At 39.4% G+C, this 27,165-nt stretch overlaps 1 protein-coding gene across 4 annotated transcripts in view; it reads right to left on the bottom strand.

The window, feature by feature from the left end:
- Window positions 1-27,165, bottom strand: part of lpp (LIM domain containing preferred translocation partner in lipoma) — a 178,549-nt gene that overhangs the window by 71,107 nt on the left and 80,277 nt on the right. For 3 of the 4 annotated variants that reach the window (XM_028587317.1, XM_028587318.1, XM_028587319.1), the window contains 2 exons: window positions 26,724-26,846; window positions 6,351-6,947 (listed from right to left, as the gene is read on the bottom strand). In XM_028587317.1, the coding sequence (XP_028443118.1) occupies window positions 6,351-6,947; window positions 26,724-26,846 (720 nt within the window). Of the gene's footprint in view, window positions 1-6,350; window positions 6,948-23,244; window positions 23,284-26,723; window positions 26,847-27,165 lie in introns of those variants that run through there. The other variant, XM_028587320.1, reaches the window with a different exon arrangement.

The raw sequence follows: 27,165 nt of genomic DNA, 5'->3' as shown, positions 1-27,165 counted from the left end.
CAACGGCCGAGTTTGACAGCCAGGCCGGGTTGCCAGATACACCTGTAAAAACGTAAACCCAGCGCGCTGCAGTTGGAACAGTAGTACAGTCATGAAAGCAGCAAACAAACGAACGTGATCAACGGAGATAGATTCTTTACAACTCTCTCCAGTTTGGAATTTGTACTGCAGTAACTATTTTAAACACTAGCTGTCAGTATTACATATTGCACCTTTAAGTATTTGCCATGCAGAAATAACAGCATCATTAACCATTGTTGAAAACAAAACAGGACAATGTCTGTTTTACTGTCAGTCCCCTAGCAACAGAGTTCTCCCAAACTGAAGGTACCCTGTTGAGTTTATTAACACTAGTTGCTCTATGGAGCACTGTTTGAATGAGTCCCCGTTTTGCTTGTTCTTGTGCACGCACATGAGCACACTGGTGCTGTTCTCTGGTCTAAATGCGCTAAGAAACACATCAATTACTTACACATTAGTCAGGCCTCAAGGACATACACAAGTGTTTTGGTGAGTAAAACGGAACGGAAACTGAAACGTGTATCTTCAAATCACTTAACGCATTCAACTTCATGTCAAACAAATAAAATATATACAGTATATATAGCCTTACTAAAGTATGAGATTTAATTATGATGAACATAGTGCAAAGCGCCTTTTATTTGTGCTTCTTTGTAATCTTGATTTCTTGAACAGTATGAAAAGAAACAAATAAATTGTTGAGAGGGCAGTGGGTGTGCTTTTTCAAAAACATGACTCATTTTGTTTTTAATTGTGCCTTTAAGAAAACATCACAGTGTGAGAAACTGCATGGAATATGTTCTAATTATATTTTCAGGTTCATTACTTGTACCTTCTACCCAAACTGCGCAATTGCGCACACTCACACACTTATTTTAGTGGTGGCATTTTTCTGAAAGCTCCACTTAACCTTAATTTGGCAGAAATTGCTACATACTGTCGAAATAGAAATCATGATTTTGTCTTTTACATAGGGTGGCATTTGAATAGCAAATAAACACATGTTGAGGTGCACAGTGACAATTTAAGGCTGCTTTTTCTGATGTGTTAACACTTTATGGTTTAGTACAAAAATAGAAAGCAGCTGTAAAGAATTCTAAAGAAGTATTTATTTCTTTTTCCGTGTAGCCAGAGGGAAATTCTGTTGATAAGACACAAAAATATGTGGATTTCACTGTAATGGTTCGATGGTGCTGTGAAAGAAATGAAAATGTATTGGCATCAAAAAGGCTACTTAAAAACATGAGACAATATGTCTATCAATTTGTCTATCAATACATAGTTTAGAATACACATTTTGTTTGCTTTGTGTAGAACAAAGAGCAATTTGTTCCAAGGAGCATCTACACACAGAGAAAAGATCACAGGGCTGCAGATAACATGTCTTCATCTTGTCTAAGCCCTGGGCTCTCACTTTGTAGTTACACGTGGTAACCCTGCACCAAGCAAAGAATCCTCCCTGGTAATCTAGGGCAGAGCTGGTAACCCTGCACTCAGTCAGCTTGCTTATTTAAAGAGCTGTTCATAGTTCATGAGGGTAGGGCAACTGGGGTCAATCACCTGAGGAGAAGGCACCACGAATGATGTAAACACAGCAAGTGTTCACACCTGATTGTCTTCCCAGGCATAAATATAAGTACTTGTGATGCAAATGAAAGGACAGCTCATTTTACTGTAATATTCAGACACTGCAGAATAAGGATCATCTGAGAGTATTATGAGTGGTTAAGTTTCCACAAAAACAAAACCATAGGTTACTGTCAATGCCAAATCTTTTGTTTTTGTGGAGTCCCCCAAAGGTCTGTCCTGGGTCCCCTTTTATTCTGGATTTAAATAACCTCTGGGGCACGTCTTCCACAGACATACAGTCATATTGACTTCCATTAATATGCAGATAATTCACAACTGTATGACCCATTACAGCCTAGTCCTATATTATGTCTTGCCTTGCTGATATTAAGAACTAGATGTCTAAAAATGTCCTGCACTTGAATGACTCCAAATGAGGGATCCTAATAATTTCCTCTTCTGGTCTTGTCTAGGCTGGGTGCCTTTTCTAATAATATCAAACTAAAAGGCAGTAATCTGGGCGTCATCTTTGACTCACAGCTGTTTTTTGGTGCTCCGGTGACTAAAGTGGTGCTTGTTGTATTCAAATAAATATTTTCTTTAAAAACTATTTTCATTGTTTTATCATTATCAACTCATTTATATTCTTATTTTTGGATTGTATTTACTTTTTATTCCTTGTTTAACTTTAACACCCTTAGTCATTTTGTTTTTGGAAAGTGCTATATAAATAACTTGGTCAGAACATGGCCAATAATTGTATTTATTTAGCCACAGACAATATGCTGTTGTTGATTTTGGTTGATCTGCACACAAATTAATGTTGCAGTTTTACATTATGATACATATTAAATTAGCCTAAACAAGAAAGAACTGGTGTTTATGATGCATTCCACCGTGTTGTTAAAAATACATTGCAAAAAAATCGTGAATTACCATTTAAATACAGAATTAATGAGTTAGTGCACTGTCTAAGATAATTTCTCTAGTAATGTTTACACACATTGAATTGCATTTGGATGTTCACAGGTGTTGCTAACTGCATTCTTTTGGAGGTGGGATTTTTGTTTTACTTTTCAAAAAATTTTGAGAGATTAAAAAAAAGAGTTCATGCCATTGTCACATGAATTAAAATGGTCGTTTGAACACATTCTGATGGCACCATATGCAAATGTTCCTGTGCAGGTCAAAAGGCAAAGTGGCCAAGACTGGAAGGCAGAGAAATGTCAGATATTTAAACATGTTTGACAGTTGAAACCATCATTGACCTTCGAGGGGGCTTTAACTGACTGCAGGGATTGAGCAGTTCAAAAATAATCCTCCCCTGTCAAACGTCACTCAAGCTCAGCAATAACACAAGGCATCATCCAGCTTAGCTTTCCTCCAATTTCGGGGTAGATGGAGAGACTCGTGGAAATTGGTATGTTAACCGGCAGCCATGAAATCTGTTAATTTTTTGGACTACAATAGAGATCAAACACTGGTGGATTTGGGTCATTAAGCATCCTAGGAGCCTGTTGATATGAGAAGTTGTTATTACACCTTCACTTTACGTGCGAGTGAGGACACATTGGGTGCTGGGTGGCAGGGGGTGACATGGTGAGGTGGGGGGCAGACCAGGAAAGCTAATCAGAACTCTAGATCATAGAATTTCATCTGAGGACTTCATCTTGGACTTCTAATGGCACTGACCTTCTATGAATACCCTCAATTATGTGGAATGATCTCTTGAATAAAAGTCCTCAATCACAGTCGCAGACCCCCTACTGAGAAAGTCTTGGGTATTACATAAAATCAACATTAACTCTAAGTAACTGGAGATGGAAAAATATGTAAATAGTTCATTTCATTGACTATGTTTTGGTTTATTTACAGATTTACAGATTAAAAGAGGAACAACCCACTTCTTTTAAGTAGATTTACCACCATTTGTAAGAGGTTATGAACATGTCATGACATTGGGTCAAGCAGAGTGATGATCACAAAGGCAAAGTTGACAGATTTTGCTTTCAGTCCAATCTTGCTTTTATAGTGTCTGGTTTATTTGGGCATTAAAGAGCTGCCATACTGCACACAAATGAACAAAAAGTCAGATTAGAACTAAGGTTTGGATACAGTATGCAAGTTTCTGGGAGAGGGTAGGGTCAAACATGATGTGACACTACAGAGTAATTTACAGCTCATCATCTGGCTGAATGTGTGCATATGGAGCATTATAACGATGTGTTTTTAAAGCAAGCAAATAAAGCACGGGGGAGGGAGGCGCGGAGCCCATTATCCTGCTACAGTATATCCTTGGGAAAGAAAGACAAATATATATATATAGCTTCCACGCTATATCTGTAAAATTAGTGATTTGCTTTTATCTGAAATCAAAGAGATGCTCACAAATCTATTAAACGCCACCTTTTGTTTTTTAATAATGCATCATACTGGGACCAAAGCAAGCTTTTCAAGCAAAATGTAGACTTTTGTTCTGAACAAATATAATTAGACTTATTTTTAAGACACTCTCTGCAATGTTGAAGCTAATTTGTATTTAGTAAAGTACAGTCCTTGATGAGCTATTCCCAGAGGCTGGGAGGCCCAGTTTGTATTTTGAACTAGCATAAAATCCTTGAATTAAAGAAAACTCAAGGGCCTTGCACTTTCCAGAGATTGTCGACGGCTGGATGTATTGAGATTAGAATAGCTGTCTCTGTGGCATAGATTACTCTGTTCTAAGGAATGACAGTATTTTGTAATTCTTCTCAGTAATGTACAGTTTATAAAAAGGTCCAACGTCTTGCAATGCTTTTGAAAGCTTTTACAACAAATGTAATGCTTTTTAAACTTATTATGAATATGTTTTTTGAGTACCATGTGCATTAAATGCTACACCTACTACGACACGGTTTAAGAATGGACTCTAAAATTATATATTAAAAAAAAGAAGTCAAAATGGTAAACATTTATCAGGTCCTTGATACCAGACAGAGGTAGACAAAAGCATACTTCTCATTTCAAGCCAGCGACTTGGTCAGCTGTCACAAGCAGACTTTATCAGCTGTGTTTTCACTTTTAACGTTACAAGAAAAAAGGCTTTTAGGATGAGGACTAACAGATGAGTTTAGCAACTTAACATTATCTCGGGTATGTTAGGTGGTGTAAGGTATTGCTGAAGTATAAACTTCCCCAAATCTGCATGACAAGAGTCGCTATAATTTACCCTAAACTCAGAGCTTCCAGGACTTAAAATACACAGCGGACATGCTAGTCATGAACAGGGATTTTTTTTTTTTATGTAACCTGTAACCAGACACAATCATAACCGCGTACACATACTTATAACTAGCATAAAAACGTAAAGACTTGTGTTTTTACCTTTATATTTTTAACTTTGTACACAATTTTCTTTACACAATTAAATGAAAAAGAAATGAACCTAAAGGAATAAGATTAGATTTACAGTGGGTAGATATATAAAGTACATGAATACGAGCTGCTGTTTATAAGGCAAAAGAAATCAGATGGTGTAAACCCCCAACAGAGAAGATCTTTAACAATTCATAAAGGTTAAAACAACAGTTTACTCTGTTTAAATGGAAGATGGCAAGCAGCTCCCCATTGCATTGCCATCTGATGTTGCATAATGCAAATGTACTGTATGTATACTGTACACACACACACACACACACACACACACACACACACACACACACACACACACACACACACACACACACACACACACACACACACAAATGTGCATATGAGAAAACACCAAACTTGCACTCAGAGATTTCTACTTTATAAAATGGTATATAACATGAAAAGATGCCACGAAGAAAAAGAACTGACAAAGAATGATTTGGCCAAACACCAGCTTGACAATACCATTGCAAAATGTAATGTGCAAAATAATCGTTTTTCTCAATCATTCGTTTTTTTGTGATCATTAGGAGCTGAAATCATTAGGAGCTGAAATCATAGTCGTGATTAAAAATTTTGATCAATTGCACAGCCCTACAATAACAGGCTGTGTTTTTCAGGCCTGCTCATACTGTGACCTCCTGGGCTCAAGAGATATAGGTCAACACTTCATTAACAGGTGGATTGATGAAGTGATTCCAGTCATGCAGATGGTTTTTCTAGAGTAAACCAAAGCTCTTTATTTACCTTTTGATTCTACATGCTCGAAACCTCAACTATTTTCAAAGAATTTGAGTAGTGACTAAAAGGGCTGAATTTTTCATCCCATGGTGTGGACTCAGTCTTTGAGATAGAAGAGCTCAAATATCCCAGAGAGGCTTGAAGAAGCACTGCTATGCTTTCGTTTTGACAAGAGCAGGTTGAGGTGGTTCAAGCACCCAATCAGGACGCCTTACAGACTGCTCCCTGTGGAGGTATTCCAGGGATATCTAATTGGGAGGAAGCTCCAGGGCAATCCTACAACACGCTGGAGGGATTAAATATCCCTGCTGCCCTGTGAATGCCTCAGGGTTCTCCAGTAGGAGCTGAGAGATGTGGCTGGGGAAACGGATGCCTTGGCTAGTCTGCTTAGCCCAAAGCCACCGTTCCGGAGTATGAAAATTTGCAGAAAATTATAAAAAGGGTACATTGATGGATAAATGGGTGGACTGATTGTTGCCTCAACCACAACTATGGTGATATTCTTCTACATATAACAAATATGTTGTTTTCTTCCACCTATGTTTAGAATAACTAAAAATGATAGCAACTGATCAAGCATGTGGTAATGTGATGAACAACGTTCTTACCTTTGGTGGAACAGCTGGTCCAGCAGTGTAGGGAGCCAAGCTTGGGGGTACATCTGTGATGTAGGTCTTTCTGGGGCCTGGAGGTTGGTATGCTTGGGCGGGGGCCGGCTCAGGTCTCCTGGTGCTTATGCCACCTATTTGAGGTACTCCTGGATGGTGCTGTTCTTGATATGCACCCTGAGCCATCTGGGAGAAGCCAGGCTGTGGTGGTCCATAGGCAAAGTCGGGACCTTTGGGCTGGGCAGGCATGTACTGCACCTGTGCAGGGCTGCGAATGGGCTGCTGGCCGAAATGGTGCCCAACTGGCGCTTGATGCTGGGGGCCAGGCTGGGCCGACCTCACCTGGACATTGAAGGTGGGCTGACTTGGGGTCGAGGCTGTAGCGTAAGAGGCTGGGACAGGCTGAGGCGCAGTGTGGGTTTGAGGCTTGGCCACCGGGCTGGCAGAAGAAGGGGGGATAGACGAGACTCCCCCAGGAGCCTGAGGTTTGGGCGTAGACTTTTTGGTGGCAGTCAGAGGTGGCTGGGTTGGAATGACCATACGCTTGTAACCAGTCACTGGAGCGTTGGGGGAGGTGGCTGTCAAGGATCCAGAGTTCTAAAAAACAGCAGAAAATTTTTTTGTAACAAAATGACTACATATCACTACTGCTCGATGCAAGGCATATTGCACTATAAGGGCTCGACATGGACATATAAAGACAACTAATATAAAAACTATACATTTAAAATGCTAATAACAATGGATAACAATCCAAACATGCTGATGGTAGGCAAGTATGATTTTACCATGTTTACCATCTTAGTTTGGCATGTTAGCATGCTAACATTTGCTAATCAGCAATAAACACAAGTTACAGCTGAATCTGTGGGGAATTTCATTAGTTATACAGGTACTTGGTGTATCACCAAATACCTGTTGTACCATGGGAAGACTTAAAATGTTGCCATAATGATGGCCCTACATAAAAGGCTCTCATGATCCCCGAAGTTATTACAATTTATCCTGAGGAGGGCTTGAATGTGTGTAGCAAATTTCATGACAACCAAAAGTTGCTGAGACATTTCACTCAAAAGCATGTATGTCAACCTCATGGTGGTCCTAAAGTAAAAGTAAGGGGAACCCCAAAGGCATACGATTCATCCTCTGGGAATATGAATATGGAACTCCATTGAATGGTTGTTGAGATATTTAGGTCTTGACCAAAGTTGTTGACTGACTGGAGCCATGCTGTTGGCATTGCAAAAAAAAAACACTGGAACTGGAAAGTAACAGTAACAGGACAAAGTGAAAACAGTTGTGTTCAACAGCTTTTCACTGATCCTGGGGTACGCTCAAATGATTATCCACCCTGTCTCCCCAGAGTCAATTACAAGGCTACCTCGACAGCAGAGGCTCTACACCATCCACGACCACGCATAATCTATGGCTAATAAAGCAGGAGGGGAAGGGATAAATAGTTTGGTAGAGGACGCCATGACAGCAGATTGGCAACGGCACATGACACTTGTGCTGACTCCAGCTGCTTGGACGGGAAAGACGTTAAATCACAGAGATTTGTGGCACTGGTGTTCCTGGGAAGAGATGGCTGTAAAGGAGCAACACAAGCCACTGCTGGGATTTTCACCGTCTGAACAACTGTGGCATTTTGATCTAATATCCAAGGGTATCATTTGATACACGGGCTGAACTATAACAAAACATAGCAGCGAATAACGTTTCACTCAGATGTCATAGGCTTTTGCCCTGAGTGTCTCTCATGTAAGTAATAATTGTTTTTCACTACCACTACATATCGGTGTCAGACGTTCAGCCAGTCTAAAAAGGGTCTATCATTAACCTTGGATGGCCTTATTAGGTTATTGCCTGAAGCCAAAAATCTGAGTCAATTACTAAATTTGCAGCACTAGGGGAACAAAAATGAACACTTGTAGTCTTTAGACCCTTTGCAACTCAGTTTGATGAGATGTCTTCTAAATTGGGGCAGAGCAACAATTCCAATCGATTTCCCCTTAAAAGTTGATCAAAGCTTGCTGTGCAGCAATGCCCCATATAGCTATGTTTTGCTGCACGGTTACATTACATTGTCATTCCGTGCTTAAATTAAATAAGACACACTTGTGTTGTAATTTGATCAGGGAAAAAGTACAGTAAAATTCAAGTGTGTGATCCTTATAATTTGTTGGGATAAAAAAAAAAAAGAATTCCAAGTTTTGGTAAAAGAGGTGCATGCATCAACTTTGTCTAAATCCCATCTAATCTAAGTCAGAGGGCAGCCCCTAAGGAACCATTAAAAGCTCCAGAAAATATTTTCTGCTCTCACTCGGATTTCTGTCTCAGTGATTAGTGCTGATGTTTATTTAAAAAGTGTGTCTGTCTGCATACGTATGGAAAAATCTCCACTATGCCCTTCAGGAAGTGAAATTACTCAATTTAAATGTTTCATGGGTTTTTAAATACTCTAGATTATTAATTTATCTTTAAGGCCTTAGAACCTACAGTAACATTTAGTTAGCAGAGCACTGGAAATGCAAATTGGCCCCCTCAAAATAATTACACTGTCATGGTACATTTTCCACAAATTACATTAAGAGAATGGATTCACGCCTTTCGGAGGGTGATGAAACTAATCGTATGCATACAATCTGAACAAAAATGTCTGAGCAGTGGGAATGATTTTCATATTAACTAAGCTATCGTTGCAGTTGGTGTATGCCTTTGACCGGTCAATGTTAATGAGCGGTCTGAGATAATATCATGACTACTAAGTGAAGAGGTTGATAGGTAGGACACAGACAATATGTAATGTAATGATAATGTCAAATTGTCATTTATTTAACTATAAAGTGTCAAGTCGTTGCTTCCTGTGCCATCGCTGGGTTGGCCAGTTGTTCAACAGCAGTATTTATTTTGAGCAAATTGGCTAAATGTGCAGTGTATTGCCTCAATAAGGAGAGATGAGATGCTCTTTTCTTGTTTTATTGATGAATTATTTAGTTTGACTGTGTATGCACTTTGTGTGGTAATATTTAAGCAAGAGGCATGGGTGATATGGCGGGAATAAATATTGTATTATTAATAAGAAATGTTTCTAATATAGATGGATATATTATGACAAAAATAATTGCTCAATTTCTCTTATTCCGTGATATTTTTGTTTTGTTTTAAAGATATATGTAATATTTCTGCATTTAAATGTTTAAAAACGACTATACCTATGTTATATATTTTGTGGAGTTACATTATCCGAAATGTTTCCAACAATGTTCAAACCCAGATTAATCTGTAATTTTAATCAATGACATGAGCATGTTGTTTAATCGCCTGTCAATGGTGGCATGTAACCTTTGACCCCTGTAGCTGCTTGAATTTCCGTCAAAACACGGGAAACACCCAGAAAAACCCAATGATAAATTGAAAAGTAATTGCAAATCATACAATGTCCCTGAATTATACTTAGTAACAGTAATACATATTTTACATGCCACTTTGCAAGACAGTAACAGAGGAGACCTAATTTATTGATATGATATTTTAACATCAATCAAGCTTACTATGATGTGCTACATAGACAAGTGGCTCATTCTAATGCTTGGTGTCTAAACCGTACTGTAACGTTATAATGTTACAATAACATTCAACACGCTCATAAAGTTATTTTTAGTATGATTGTTTTGACCACGGCTAGCACACCCTGGTCCGTCTGACTCACTCCCTGCCGCTAAGAGACTTTAGTCAGGATGAGGGCTGACAACAGCCCAGGGGACATATCCACAGTTACCGTAGGCCCCAGCTAGTCTATATCGACGACGTTTCATTAGCGGGATAGTTCCGGTGCACCAGAGGCACCGTTGCTGCGTCCGGAGCTTAGCACTAACGGTAATAACAGAAGGTTTAATCATCTGTTTGGTAACCATAGCCATATCAGACCCCAGGCGCTGGAACCCACATCTGGCCAAAAATGGCCTCCAAAGAACAAAACATATATTGATACAAAATCATCAAATTGAAATTCAATGCAATAACCTGTTTGCACTGACAAAAATCTTCACAAATTAAAACATACGTTAGTAACTCTTTTTGTTAGTTTTAGTTGTTTTGGGGAATTTGAGACCGATTTGGACAACACAATTTTGTAAAACGATAATAAGATCATATCATCACAATAAAATTCCACTGAAATTCTATTGCCCAGTACTAATTTGAAATGATTTAATGAGGCTTGTTTACATATACACCTAAAATCAGATTACATAATTAATAATTCATTAAAGCCTTTTCGTATGATCCAACCTGCCCGTGTCAGGCACAGTTTGAAATGTAGAGGTCCGACCTAAGATATAGCATCATACTGTGTTGTCGTCTCTAACACACTCTCCATACTCAAACACAACACGCACAGTTTTGAAAAAGTTTTCCCTAACGCTTTCAGAAAAGTTAACCCTCACTCTACACTGTAATTCAGACTGACTTTGCAAACAACTTAAGTGTGAAATTTCACAGAGACTCTCAAGAAAGCCTTTTGACACATTAAAAAAGATTAGGAGAGACTATACAAGCCTTAGGGGGCTGAGTAAAACTGTTAACTTTGCATTTCAAACCACAAGGGTGGGGGATTTTTTTTTTTTTTTTTTTTTTAAAGCAAGCTTGGGGAAAACCCCTAAAGAGGGAGAAGTTCTGCATCTTTTCAGACTCATCTAAGACCTTGGATATTTTTCTCTCAACTTTATCCTGCTCCTTATTCATACAAAGCGGAGGCTCTCAACTGTTGGCTCGACTGTCCATTTGCATCTGTCTATTTCAGCACTTGCACTATGACCATGGAAGAATTCCCAGTCAACACTAAAGCATTCACTAATCTTCCCTCCACTTTGAGTCATCTCATCTATGCACAATAGTCACATTTAACAATCAGTCAGCCTTAATACAGTCATGCAATTGAGGGTACCAATTTCCTTCCTAAAATAGTTCAAGATAAGGCACATTAAATATGATTAAACAATGTTTCTGTGGAACATGGCGAGACCTCTAGCTGTTTTCAACTATCTTTTCCGTTTGCAGATAAAGTGTGTTATATACATATTGGGAACTTTTCGCTCTGCCTATCTTATATCTGCATATCTGATTCTTATTTTTCGCTCCTTCAAGTGATAGTTGCATGACAACCCTCGCCTTTCACAAGGGAATATTCCAACACTGTTTTCACCCGCGTCACATAAATTAGAATACATTTTTACTGGGTGCTCTGTATGACATTTGTCCTGAAATACTGCCACTGTGACTGGTGTTATCACTACTCATTATATCATGGTATATAACTGCAGTCACGTTCTGTCTTTTTGTGCTTTTATCTTTTATTTAATTAATATGCATTCTTTATAACAATGAAGCAACTACTCCTAATAATTATTCCTTATGGTGCGTTGGCCAGGTGCATTTACAGGAACAGCTCGCACAACTACATAAATAAAAAAAAAAAAATATATAAAAAAAAAAAAAATATATATATATATATATATATATATATATATATATATATATATATTCCTCTGTATGGCCTAAGCTGGATATGATCTGAGTGTTTCTTTGGATCTATTACATTTAAATCTGCAAATCATGAAAATATTCACAAAGTACATCCTAAACTTTACACATGAGAGTCAGACTGTAAAAGAAAGGAAAATCAAACGTTATCTGAGGATGTGGGAACAGTTTAAACTCCGGATTACTGGCTCTGCTGTGGAAGAGAACCCATGTGGGTTTTGAAGCTGAAATAAAAAAAGTCAACATTTCTACAAAATCAGCTACTTTTTTCTCCAAGTAGCTTCTCTTGATAATATTACAGCTCTGGTATTTGTTCTGTGGCTTCTAATGTTTGCATAAAGTAGTTTATACAGTTTTACATGCATAGACTGATAAGGAAGCGTTGATGCACAAAACTAATTTTTCAGTAGATACATATTTCAAACTATAGTATAGCCCTACAAATACTGACATTTTGACTCTGATACAGATATTGGGTAGTTAAAAAATTCAATTTATTGTGACCAAGATACATACTGAACAGGACAATTTAGAGAGTAAAAATCTATTTGTCAGTGCTCTTTGGTTAACAGTGCTTCCAACTTTCTTTGGTCCTAGTTTGGCATTCCTGTTACTCATCAGCCAATAGATCAATGATGGTTCAAACAAAACCATCATCATTATAATCATCATCATGGTTCATCATGACTGAATTAGTACATGTGAAACAGTCCTACTGTCTCATTTGGAATATCGAAAGAAACTCGCTTTGTATCAAAAATTTCACAAAAACAGAGAACTCTTTCCATGTTGTCTCTTCACAATAGCTAAGCCATTTTTTCAGTCTGTGATGTACCATACAGAAATTACAGCCACACTTAAAATACACAGAGAGATTTGATTACGCAGAATGAGTCAGGTAGCAGTCATATGTACAGTACATGTACACTCTTTTTGTTTTACCACCAAAACAACCTGAAAACAATGTAGTTGAACATTAAACCCATGTTTCAAAATTAACAGTTATGTAATTCCTTAAAAAAAAAAGAAGAAGCAACATTTCTAGTATGATGTAACAACACCATATAAAGTAGGGCGTATTACTCACTAATGCAACTAAAAAAATCTTTTTCTGGGCAACTGTGTGAAGAAGAAAAAAAAAAAAAAAAGTCCCAGAGAGTCTCCGATCGTGGCACTTCTGCAGGCTATCTTTACAAAAGAGGGAAATGTGTGTTTTGTAGCTCTTGCGCAGCAGAAACTAATTGTTTCATTCACCTCCTGCAGTACTACAAGCCACACTCATCCCTGACTCATTCCTGTAATGAGGTTTTTTCCTTCCTGCACCGTCCTGCGAAATACTGCTCAGTTGAAAATGTCCATCGCTTACAGTATGTCGATATCATCAATCGCAGAGACGGGAAACTGTTAACGGTTCTCTCGCAGGCTGTGTGTTTGTGTGCGTGTGTGTGTGTGTGTGTGTACTGTAAGCTTGCATGTTATTGGGAAGATGGATAATGTGTGAAGACAGCAGTTGATGGAGAGCCTTTTAGCATCGTTACTGGGACTTTATGATGTAAAGAGGCAGGTTATATTGACTGTCACAGCTTCCTGGCTCAAACTAAATTTGTCATTGGTTCACCCTGTTAATAAAAGACAAAAGGGGTGATACTATGCAGTTTATTTGACTAACAAACATTGACGGAACACAGTGAGCGCCCAAAGGCATGCTCCTCTCTCCACAGTTGGCTGCCCCTGTCAAAACTCAGAACCTGCTGCCAGATTGACCTTAAGGTCAATGGGTGCCACTGGCGCTGTGGCAACATCCCTGCTCCGTGCAGCAACAAAGCAATCAAAGAGAATAGCAGCTTATAAAACAAACAGAGGAAAAAAAAAAGTTAAACGCCACCAAGCCCCTATCATTACAGAGCTAGAGTGTCATCTTGATGCAGTTCTGGCAGCTCACGGAGATAAGCGGCACTGCACACACGTCAGTGGCGTCAGAGCCCTGAAGAGTTCAAATATCCATCACAAAGAATAGCTGCCTTCGGCTTTGACCTTTTCTAAGGAATAAAAGACGCTGGTTAGCATACCAGTGTCATGCCTCTGACAGCAGCAGAAGCTGGGAACAGTTGAAGCCAACATTCCTCAGCTGTCACTGTCAAAAAGAAATTGGGATTTAGGGCTACAAACTAAAGAGTTTGGTCTATAAAATGTAACAAAAAAAATTCATCAGTGTTTTCCAAAGCCCAAGATGATGTCCTCAAATGACAAGGCTGGAACCAAAGAATTTTTACTTTTGATTGATGATTATTTTCATAGTTGATTTTTCTGTCGTTGTTATAGTAGTTGTTGTTTATTGTCTATAAAATGTCAAAATATAGTAAAAAATGTCAGTATATTAGTAATATCAGTATTTTCCAAAGCCCAAGATGACGTCCTCAAATGTCTCGTTTTGTCCACAACTCAAAGATCTCAGTTTCCTGTCCCAGAGGAGAGAAGAGACTAGAACATATTCACGTTTAACAAGCTGGAATCAAAAATGTTTTTACTTTTCTTTCACAAAAGAATGACTCAAACCAATTAATCGATTATCAAAACAGTTGGTGATTAATTTAATAGTTGAAAACTAAATCGATTCATCTTTGCAGCTCTAACTGGTTGCTTTTTATTCGTATAGTATATATCTTAGAACAAGTAAAATAAAATTATACTTCCCTTAAAAGATCCTCTGACACCTGCAATGTCAACCACAATAAAGGACCATAATCATGCAGTATTACAGTATACAATACTTAAAATAGAGTGCTAACTATAGAGAGCCGAAGTGAAACCTTCAAAAAGCTTCTGCTTTCAAAAATTAGAAACCCTCATTCAAAATCACACTGACATTGATAAGAATGCAAACCAAAAATCAGCCATGAAACATAACCTTGCTCAACAGTATGCTGGGCAGCTCACTCCAAACTGTATGATGTGAGACTTTTCTTCTAAATCCCAACAAGAAATCAAGTGTATTTCCAAAAATGTCAGACTTTTCCTTTAATCTGATTCATTGTTAATTTTATCACTTATTTTTGGATATATTGCGCCAGGTGTTGTCAGTCATCTGTGCAAAATATACCAAATAACAGTCTTATGCCTTTGATGCATTTGTCTCAGAGTGTAGAGAGGGTTGGCCCTAAACCACAAGACCGGTGGCTCGATCCCGGCCTCCTCCGGCCACATGTCAAAGTGTTCTTGAGCAAGACACTGAACCCCAAGTTGCTCCCAGGGCGCTGTATTTGTATGTGTTTAAAATATCCTAATGCTTAGGATGGGTTAAATGCAGCGATCGAATTTCACTGCATTGTACAGTCATTTGTATGTGACGATTACGAAAACATTTTGTGTTTATTTACTGTATTCACACCAGGGTGTATGTTTTTGCCCTTGGCGATGGAATGAAATGACTCTTATTCCTTGCATCTCACATTCAACACAAAATGGCACGATTATACCTGGGAATCACAGGGTACCTCACGATAGGATACAGAACATGGTACATGGCTCACGATACAGCAATTCTGCTACAATCAATATACTGCTAGACAATCCTATAATGATGCATCACGCTATCATTCTAAGTTAAATGTTGCTGGGGCATCTCCTAATGTTATTTTCCTCAAATTGCTGTTCGCCATACTGTTAAAAACTTAAAACCTCTTAGGCTAGTTAATTTATAGTCAAGTTTCCCTCATTCACGTGTTGAGCGCCACCTCGAGAAGGCAGTAAGAAGCAACGGGAGCAGTGAAATCTTTTTAGAGCGCCTCATTTTATTAATTAAAATACAGATATTTGGCACCAGCGTATTGATTCTCGTATCGCACAAAGAAGGACGATACATTGCCGCATTGCTATTTTGTCCCACCCCTAATTATACCTGACATGAAATATGTACATTCAGTGTTAATCCCTGTGTATATGCAAGTTCTCTTTTAAGCCCCTCATATGGACATAAGACGGAGGTAAGGTGTAAGAGATGATGAGTGTTCCTGAAGGCATGAAGAATTGAAATGGGGAGGCCGTCCCTTGAGAAGCCTCCAGAGTTTGAGCCTCATAAGGGGTACAGAGGAAAGGTCACCAACCCTATCATACTCTCAGGGAGCTGAGACACCACCAGGGTGGTCTGAAGTCTGCATCCTCTGCGACTGTTCAGTAGACACCATTATCAGTGGGAGACTAGGGAGCGAGCAGTGAGGGCCTATCATTCTGCCATGTTGTGACAGCGAGTGCCATCCGCAATGCTCTGTCTGTTGAGAGATGGGGAGTGTCACGGCATGGCTTGACTGGCACAGTGTGAACTGAGGCCTCCTTAGGGCACTCGTGTGGAAGGATCCTTCTCAGCAGCATTTCAAGCAATTGGCTTCACCTAAACTGTCAGCAGACTTCAATAATGCCCATTTGTTTTGTATGGACATGACAACTTATTACGCAGACATCAAGATATTTGACATTGAGTAAAAAAAAAAAACAGACCAATGTGTGCAATTCTGCAGCTCGTCTGCTGACAGACAGCTAGCTAGACTATCTGTCCAATTGGAGTTTTCTGTTAAACGACTAAAACTACTTTTGAACGTACACGTTCCACCAAAACAAGTTCCTTCCTGAGACTATTTAGTAGAAGCGCTGTGGCTCCGTCCTTAGCGCCACCCAAGACGATTGTGATTGGTTTAAAGAAATGGCAATAAACCAGAGCACATTTTTCTCCCATCCCGGTATGCTGTGTGGACTAGCAAGACCCTCCTCCGCAGCGCTGTAGAGGATGGTCTGGCAAAGCGAGACTAAACAATGGTTAATGCTTCTGTAGTCCGTCTATCAAGCCTGTTGAGAAAAATTTTTATTTGCGATGTCACGTAGAAGTACTACACTACCCACAATCCTAAGCTTAACAGCAACGTCTTTGATTGGTGGAGCTTGCGGTTATAATGGAAATGTTTACAGCACCCACGAACGGCTAATGTATAGTTAGCTGCTACCATTAAAGTCTATGATCGTTTATGGTTACAGTCTTGTACCTTTGCCTAATTTGCTGTTTCCAAAATACTTTTGTGCAAAATCAAATGTTTTATGGCTATGATTCATCTCGTGGTTGGCTGGCTTGGTTACAGGCTTAAAATTCTGTAGTTAACATGTTCTGAAACGTCAATTGAATGAGGGGAATCCCTTCCGAAACCAGAGCCGTTCAAAAAGTCGGCGGGCACTGTTGAGCTCTGTGACTCCAGTGTTTAATAATGGAAGTTCACAACCTCTTTCTTTAGAGGCACCAAGGAGCTCAACAGCACGGTTCATGTCATTTTTCTAGACAGCATTAACAAATGCACACTTCAGTCTCCAACAAGGACACAAACAAAGAGATGGCTTCAGTGCACTTCACTGACTGACTGTTAATTGAGGTGGAACCATGACTGTAAGTGAGTCACACATTCTTTGGTCCCAGAAGTTGTGGCATTGCCAGAAGGCAGCCTAGTGACAGTTGAGTAGCTCTCCCTCCTCAGTAAAAGCACCGCCCATAAAACACACATGCAGACACATTCCCTCTTGACGCAGGGAAGTTTATCCTGGTTGTAGGTCTATGGAGCTGAGGCTTTCAATATTTTATATACAATGATGCACATTATCGTTACGCATTGTGTAGATGAATCAGACAGGAAGAGCTTTTTAATTTCAATTTAGATCTTATCACAGCGGATTGAATCAGATCAAGAAAGGGTGCAGCCCAAATGGATGTAGTGCATTAGAGTTTAATTCGGACAAAAATGTCACTGCTTAATGCGGAACAAAATTCTTACGTGGTTACTTCATGGGTTATACAATGGATAACTAGTGATGAGCATCAGCACTGGTGTACACTTTTCTCCTCAACAAATCTACTGCATGATCATAAGAGACCATTGTAATAAAATACAACATCCAGCGCCGCTGTGTGTTGCCGCTGTCTAACTCCGTTCTCTTCAGGAACAAACTTCGAGATAGCAAGCTACACGCTGAAAATGGCGAGTTTTGCAGAAAATTTTGATCTGCAACAAGGCAGACCTGCTTGGTTCTTTCAGGGAATGAGTGTAAAGACTCACAAAGAATATGTTTATGAATTTACTCTCAAACTGGGACATTTTGGGACTGACTGGCGAGGATTGGCAGGGATTTGCTAACAATGAAGTACACACGGCGATACACCAATGAGGTTTAACCATGTATCAGCTCATTTAAATAGCTCACGTTACTGTATTGTGTCAACAGTTAATTTAATATTGTATGTGCCATTTTCTTTTAAACAAGTTCCTTCCCGAGACTATTGTACAGAGCCACCGTCGCTGCGTCTGGAGCTTAGCCCCGCCCAAGGTGATTGTGATTGGTTTAAAGAAATGCAAACAACCCAGAGTGTTTTTGATTTCCCCTGCAAAGTCACAGAATGATTTGCGGCAGATAGACGGCGCTACAGTAACACATTCTGATGGGTCACAGATTTCTTTGTAACACCAAAAAGCCTGTGTTGAGCCAGGTAAGATTTTGAGATTTCTTTATATAGGCCTAATTGTATTTTAATTTTACTTTAGAAGTTATCTGCTGTAGTTATGCTGATACTGGGGCAGGACCATCACAGAAAAAAAAGGAAATTAAACGAAGAACAACTAAAAGCTCAAAGGGAAAGGGAAAGGGAAAGTGAAAGACAACGGGCGATAACGTGAGTCACACTCTGTCGGGCTTTAACAGATAGAGACAATTACGGGATTGTAAATGATTCAAAACCGACCTCGAATTGGCCTTCAGGTATGTAATATGTCTATTTCATTGATAAAATACCTTTACAATACGTGATGTGGTTGTACGTCAGGAGCCAACATTAAATGACGCCCCCCTTCCATTCAGCATGGACGTGTTATTTACTTTAGCCCGTGATTGTGTTGGCCTACTATTTTCTTCTCCCTTGTACCTGTGTAAAGTTACTTGTGTAAAGCGTTTGTGGGTTTCATGAAATGCGCTTAATTAATTATTATATTATAGGAGTTAAATCATATGAGTTATTATTATGTTGGTTGCTACAACAATCTCTTAATGGTTTGGCTCGTGACCCAGTGACAGTGATACCGTTACTCAGTTTAGCTCACGATACATCCAAACTAGGCTAAGTTACCGTATGCAACACTTGAAATGCAACGATGCATCTGCAAATTATTCTTTTATTGTAAATGAATGATTTTCTGTCTGAGCAAAACATTCATCGTAACTATATGACCTCCCCGTAACGCTAACTCTGTCATCTACAATGGGTAATACAGCACCGTAAAGAAAAGAGCTTTAGGACAGCAGCTGTGGTAAAAACACTACCGCTTTAGTCCAAAGGGGCCGCTAGAATCAACACAAACTGAAAGTTAGAAATAGCCACTTTAAGTTCTGATTGCGGTACTTAGTTTTTATGTTGTTATTTTGTTTATAATGACCTAAAGGCATATTAAATGTGTAACAAATCTTTTTACAATGTACAAAATAAAGCACACACTGGATGTTGTAGAACCTCAGCAGAAGGGTTGGCGATGTGTTTGATTACTAGAAATTCCCCAGAGCTCGGTGTGAATCAGAGGTCACAGTGGGCAAAGCTTTTGTAGCGCTGCTGCTGCTGCTCTGGCGCTTGATGAGCGCACTATTTTGACACTCATCTGGGCCTCCTTGTTAGCTCCCCCACAACAGATCTGATGTGCTTAGACAGGCCTACGCTGCATATTAGCAGGGCTGGTTGGGCGCAGATTGCAGTGCAGCAGGATTTAGCATGAACACGCTCTCTTGTGTTTCCTCCAATCACCATGCCAGAACTTAGAATTGAGGACAGAAACTGTTATTAACATCTTAGAACGGGATCGTAAACAACATGTGATGTATGGACGAAAATATGTAGGGATCTACGCCAACCAGACAGTTCACCAGGAGACCGATTAACGGCTCCTTTATAGCTAAAAGTGTGGTAATCAGTAAAGTTGGCTGCCGTAGAGTTTTATGGATTAACACATAATTCCATATCGTTTTGGTGGGGGGGGGGGGGAGGGGTTTGGGGCATGGATTATCATGGCAGCAATCATTGTGAGGTAAACAGTAGAACTATTCTGTTCACTTCCGTTACAAAAAACTACATGTAAGGTGAGCTAAACCCTCAAACAGCCCTTAGAAGCCCTTAGAAGATAATGTCCTCACTCACTCACAACATTTTCTCACTCTCCTGATCTAAAATGTGAATCCTCACAAGATAGATATACAGGACAAGAGCACCAACACAAACAATTGTTTTGACAACTGAACTTAAAAAAGATAAATAAAAACCTGATTCAACCATTTCGTTTCCACTAAGGGACTCATCTTTTTAACACAACATTTCAGTTCCAATAGTCCATTTGATACTTGTTTACTATCACTCATACACTTCCTTATATTACTTGGTTTTCTGCCGTATTCATGTCACTAACTCAAACAGCGAGTGTGTATTGCATGCTCGGTATGTATAGCCTACTGTGTGACGTGAAGTGCCGAGAATGTTTTAAATACAGGCTACAACTTGTTCAGATTCAGAGTTTTTAAATAAATGTTATTTTTTTAGATTGAAATATATTGTCTAAACGAGAGATATTCAACAGGGGGCCCGTGACCCCTAGGGGGTCCTCAGAGTTAGTGCAGGGTATCCGCCAAATTATGTTAAAAAATGATTTTTTGAAAGTGTCTTTTTTTCAAAAATGTAAATGTTTGGAAAATATACAATAATATGAATCCAGAATATTATAGCAAATATAAATTGGCATAACGGGAGGAGAGAATAACAAATCAAAAGTCCATTTTCGTGCATGTTTGCGCCACCATAACACCTGTCCGATTAGACGAAACAAATAACAAACCACTTAAGACATCTTTTAAGGCCCATTACTTCAAATTAGTTGTGCAAAAGGATAAAAATTTAAATTGTCCCCCGGTCACAAACACCTCTCCACCGCCACCAACACAACATCCAATCTAAGCTATTTGCTAAAGTCCCCCAGACCCTGAGAACCTGATGAAAAGAGCATGTTGCCAACAGCAGCCATGCAGCAGGTAAACAAAGCAGAGATAAATAAGCTTGTGGCAGCATACATAATGGAGGAAATGTGGCCTGTTTCGACAGTGGAATCGCCGTCTTTCCGAAACATACCGGGCAAAACACAGATAACGAAGAGCAGACGGCCGCCAGTACTTCTTGACAAATTTTGTGCTGAATCTGGTGTTCACAACTTTGTTGTCAGCTCTGTGGTATTAAAGAGCATAAAAGAGAAATCTTGTGTATGTCGTCATTATAATAATAATAAGGGTTTGTGTTGATCTGGGCATACATGAGGTTTAACTTGATATTGTTATTTGGCAAGTAAGTTATGGTGCATCTCAGGATATGAAGCTATCCAAAAGTTATGTAACTAATAGTTACTTTCAGCAGTGAGTAATATAGTAAAATAAGGCATTATTTTTTTAAGTAACTAGTAATGTGTAATCTATTACTTTTTTTGAGTAACTACCCCAACACTGGTAGCCATACAGTTAAGTTTGAGGAGTCACTGTGTCTTCCACATACAGTATATGTTTAACATTAAAACATGATGTATAAATAATAAATGAATATCCATTTATTTTCATCCATCCGACCCGGTTTAACATGCAACTTAGTTTTATACAATATATGTACAGCAGTAAGGGAGCACTACTCCATCTCTCTTTCAGCTAGGGGGTCCTCGGCCTAAAAAATGTTTGCAGACCCCTGGCCTAGACTGAAGCAGAACCTATGGGAAGTATTTGATGAGAATGTGTAAAGAAATTCATGACATTCTGCTCAATTATATTCAAACATTACTGATTTAAATCTGGTACGACAAGAAATAACAGAAACCTCTCACAGAATAAAGAGCATCATCACTATAATCGGGACTGGCTTCCTTTTTGCTGTCGCAGGATAAAGCAAACACAAACTTAGTTAACTGTGTCAAATAACAAATGGCATCTAAGACGGAAGTGGAAAGAGAACAAATGGGAATTATATAATGATCACATTTCATTACCCACTGTTATGCCACAGAGAATACCAACTAAAGCAAACAAAATTGTTTTGATGTCTGTGAAGCATCAGTGCCGGCTGAGTGTTTCGCAGGAATGCTACTTAGATTTTTATGAATGAGCAGCAACGTCCATTGCAATTTCATCTGGGAGGCGAGCACACATAAGGTCCCCTTAGCTGACTCCAAAATGTAACGTCAGGATGGAAGATTCCTCTCCCAGGCTCTTGAAAGGGAGAGCGCGGGGCGGCCTATTGATTTTAGAGCGCTGGCTCTGTGATTGCTTGCGCGCAGAAAAGCTGCAAATCAAGATTGCTCGTTACTCTTTGCTTATACAAGGAGAAGATTACTGTGCAGCATGTTGTGCCAATGTTGGAGTATGAAACCTGGCCCGTGACACAGACTGGCGTTGTGTTGTAGAATAATGCATTGAAAGAGCCCGAGCACGGACTGACAGGAGCAGCTGGGTAGGGGAAAAGGTCAACCGGAGTTAATCAGTTAGAATCAGGATCAGCTGAGGAGAGACTAACAGCGTGCAAGTGTGCGTGTTTGTGTGCATATGCACGTAATACTGAAAAATAAACAATCACATTGAAAGCAACTCTGTTCCATGTGCAAACAGCTCTCAGAGAGAAGACACAGCGGCAGTAAAACGGGCATCATGATAGCACAGGGGCTGCCTTACAGCGGCTATACGGGACACTTACGCGCCCGGTGTGTTTTGGCTGTTAGACTGCAAAAACAGGGTTAAGTCAACAAAATGTCTGATACATAACATTGTATGGTTAATACATGTAGGGCTGCAACTAACAATTATTTTAATAATCGATTAATCTGTCGGTTATTTTTTCGATTAATCGATGAATCGGATTTAAAAAAAGCATATACAGACAAGACAAGACAGACAGACAGACAGACAGACAGACACACTTATTCATTAAATTATTACCATCATTGTAGTAAGTGCAAGTTAAGTTCGTTTATACACCACACACTATTATATTTGTCAACAATAACTGATATGGGACAAAGCACATAATATATACATAACAGATTGAAAAATGAATGGGCCAAAAAAGGCGAGTGAATAAAACCGTGTCTTTAGTCTTGTAAACTATCCCCCCCCTGCTTTATTACTGTTATTACCGAGCTAACGCTAGCTCGTCATGCTAGTCAGCTGGATAACGAGTAAACAGCAGCACCAGAAGAGCTCCTGGAGGGACGGTACGTTCCTCCCTTCAGACCGGAACAGAAGGAGGATAGTGTAGTGACTTTACCCTGCTGTTGAACTCCCTTCCTCCTCATCAAGGACTCCAACATGTTTACGTTTTAGGTGCTGACTCATCACCGTGGTGCGCCCGTGCCATGCCGTGTCGCTTTTGCTTATCTTGCAATTAACACGTTTTTGATTGATTTAGTGTGAAAGGCTCCCACACCTCGGATGACTTGGGTCGTACTGATTTCTCTGCCTCCGCCGAGTGTTTCAGAACAACGTTACGGGTCTCTCCGGTCTCTCTCCGTATTTCCTCTACCCCCGCTCTGCTCTTTTTTCTTTTCTTTTGCTCCGCGCTGCTCCGCTCTGCGCTCAACTCAATTTTTTTTTTTATTATCTCCGCGACTAGGTGGCCTAATAGTTGCGCGACACAACGAATCGATAATTAAATTCGTTGCCATCTTTTTTAGTAATCGAATTTTATCGATTCGTTGTTGCAGCCCTAAATACATGTCATAGCATGTACAGTATGTGTTCTCTGCCGAGACACAGGTGGTGTGGCTTCTCATCCGTAACTCAAAAAGCTTGCAGCAGGTTGCGATAAAAATAAACATGCAGCGACTTTGACCCTGACAGGTAAAAGCACCACAACAGCCATACATTAGTTAGTATGACTGTTCAGCTGCTCAGTCGCAAGCTGGGCTCTCACAGAGCTATACAGGTGGACATCAATTTTTCAAGTCGTGTTGACAAAAGCTTTCAGACTCCTGCTCCAATATATACTGTAGCGCATGTTCTTTTACCCAACAAAAGGTGTGCACTTATACTATATTTTATTTAGAAAAATATGCCACGTGTTTCAGCAGCTGGTAGCTCCACATCCTAAAAAAAGTGTTTATACTTCTATGCAATGTGTATGCATTGCATAGACACAGGCTCTGTGTGTGTGTGTGTGTGTGTGTGTGTGTGTGTGTGTGTGTGTATGTGTGTTTACATGAAATAGAGAATTAATGAAAGGAAACAGATGCTTTCGCATTGTGCTGTAGATTCCCTTTGTTCTGAATGCAAACCTTGTAACACTGACAGCTAGCAGCATGTAGAGGATATATAATGTATACTATACAGCTAAACATAAGAATTGTTTTGTTTTCTCTACTGTTAAAGGAATAGTTCAACATTCTGGGAAATACACTTCTTCACATTCTTGCCACAATCTAGATGAGTAGATTGCTACCTCTCTCATGTCTGTACACTAAATATGAAGCAACACCCAGGAGCCGTCTATCTTAGCTTAGCATAGGACTTGTCAGTTGTTTAATCTGTATAAAAACAACAAGCTGTGGTTTTATTGGGAGGGGTCCAATATGGGGGACTATTTCTTGGCACATAAGCCCCCGTAAAACAGTGCAATATTGTTTTTACACTTCTGTTTTTAAATGGATGAAACAAACGAGATTGGACGTGTTAATAAGTGAGCTTCAGAGGTTGGTGGATTTTGTTACCGGTTTCATTAACTACTAATAATGTGTATCGTGACCTCAAACGTATCCAGCTACGAGGCCCTGCGGGCAGCTGCTCTATGCAGACTATAATAACCCTATAATACAACGTCTGTATTCTACTACAAACATGGTCTTTAAGGCATTTCACCATATTTTATGAGCACATAATGTTATGTTTTTTAACGGTATCGCATTTAACACCAGCACCTGTGAACACACGGACAACACCAAGCATACTAGAAATCACCAAGTCATATTTGACTTAATTGCCTTTATCATGTGTATCATTTCAGAACCACGTGGTTCATTTCTTTCCCCTCTGCATCCGCTGTTTCCCCTGTGTGGTGCAATAATTTTCACTTTGTGTGTGGTACACCCATTTCACTCCCTCTAACCAGGGAGCCAGGAGTCACTCAACCAATGGACCCAAGCACTCGCAACCAGCAGTCTTTTGTCTGTCTTTGTCACACTGCACACTTCCCCCAAAAATACCATGTTTCAAGTGTCATTTTACAACAAACGTAGCATCTTACATGTGTATTCTACTAGTCTAAAAAGGAGAGTATATTCACAGATGTGCTAAAAAATGTGCTATGAAAGTAGTTACAACATGTTTCCTGCACAATAAAGTCACAATCTGACATGCAATAATACAATAAGGGCAATAGGTGAATGTAAATATGTATGTGTTTCACTGTATGAGGTCACAGAGGTCTCTAGCTAAACAAATTCCTGTCAATAATGTATCATCTTAACCCTGTATTTTGTCGTACACATGCATCTTTTAATAAATAAATTAAAAAAAAACATGTAGGCATGGTAACTACACTGTACATTACCCACAGAATAAAAAATGTACTACCTTTAAGTATATTCACAAATATTTGGACTAAATTATTACTGATCCCAGTGTAGCCGCGTCCGTAGCCCTCAGAGAACAACCTTTCAGGTATTGCATTATTGCTCGAATATCTCACTAGAGATATGATCTGCATGGTGTTAAAAACCCCTCTGAGCCTTCCTACTCCAAACACAATTGGTTAGGTTTTTTTATCTGCCTGTCCTACATTTATTGTGTGTCAAACTATTTAGTGAACTGCCCAAGGCTTTGACTTTTCGAAGTTGCTCTTAATATCGTTTGATATCAACTAGTGATTTAGGTCAAGACTCATTTTGTCATTACTGCAAAACAGTTTTAAGAGATGTAACATATGGCTCTGTTTCCTGCAGGAAACCTTATCTGCTAAAAAATATCATTTGGTTTTAATTGTCTAAAAATAATTCAACCAGGCTGTAGTTGGTTGGTTGGCTTTACCCAATAGCATCCTTCATACAGCAGAACTTGTTTAAAAGCTGTGTGTATCATCTCTTCCTCACTTATGGTTCCCAGCAGTGGTAGAAGAAGTACTCAGGTGCCTTACTTTACTGTACCAGTACTAGTACGTCCATGTACAAATACTTAAAGGCCTACAAAATCCTACTTAAGTAAGTAAAAACATAACAGAAGTATCATCATGAAAATATACCTAAGGTATCAAATGTAAAATTACTTGTTTTGCAGAAAAATCCAGTCTGTAATCTTTGCTTTTTTTGTGAAATGTTAGAGAATTTTACTCAAAAGTTCAAAGAGGGACACACACAGGGAAATATGAAAAGTAGCCCCAACTAGACACTGCGTTTGTGTGTCAAAGAACACAACAGGAGCGAGGAAAATATAGATAGATTTAAGTAGATTCAAACTTTGGAGCTTCTAGCATTAACAAGGTCTCATTTTCTAATAGATTTGTTGTTGAGAAACACATGTGATGTTTTGAATATGCAGAAAGTTCTGAACAATACAGGAGAATATAATAACTTCCTTTGCATCAATAAACACATTTGCACCGTAAATTAATGCAGAAAAGGCACAAATTGTTGCAGAAACATTCACCAGAATGCAGGAAATTAAGTGTTTGAAACTCAATATTTCGCTCTTGAGTTAATATACTTAGTTCCAGTGTATATTTGTATGTGCAGGTGTGAAGTTGTGTCGGTCTCATACTTGTGGGATCCGGGGCTTGTAGGGCGAGCTGCTCTCCAGGTCTTGCAGGATGCTGGTGAGGGAGTCGATCTCGGCGTCCAGACTGGAGCGTCTCTCCTCCAGGGTCTTCTCTGGTGCTTTCATCTGGGAGCAAACATCACACATATGTGTAATACAGCAGAGGAAATTACCAAAACAGCCTGTAATGACACTCATACCACTTTCACACCAATGGCTCAACCAGGGTTATACCCAGGTCGACGGGGTGTTTGAATGGGGTAACCCTCGTCCATCTACTCGGCTTCGCGACCCAGGTTGCCAGGTGGGTTTGATCAGGGTAGGACTAGATTTGCCAGACCTTCCTCCGCAGCGCTGTGGCAAAGGGTCTGGCTAGTCCACACAACATACCGGGATGGGAGAAAAACATAATCTGGTTTTTTGCCATTTCTTTAAACCAATCACA

This window comes from Perca flavescens, chromosome 9 (genome assembly GCF_004354835.1).
Source record: "Perca flavescens isolate YP-PL-M2 chromosome 9, PFLA_1.0, whole genome shotgun sequence".
Lineage (NCBI taxonomy): Eukaryota > Metazoa > Chordata > Actinopteri > Perciformes > Percidae > Perca > Perca flavescens.
Note: the sequence above shows the minus strand (reverse complement) of the source record. Positions and strands in the feature narration are given on the sequence as shown.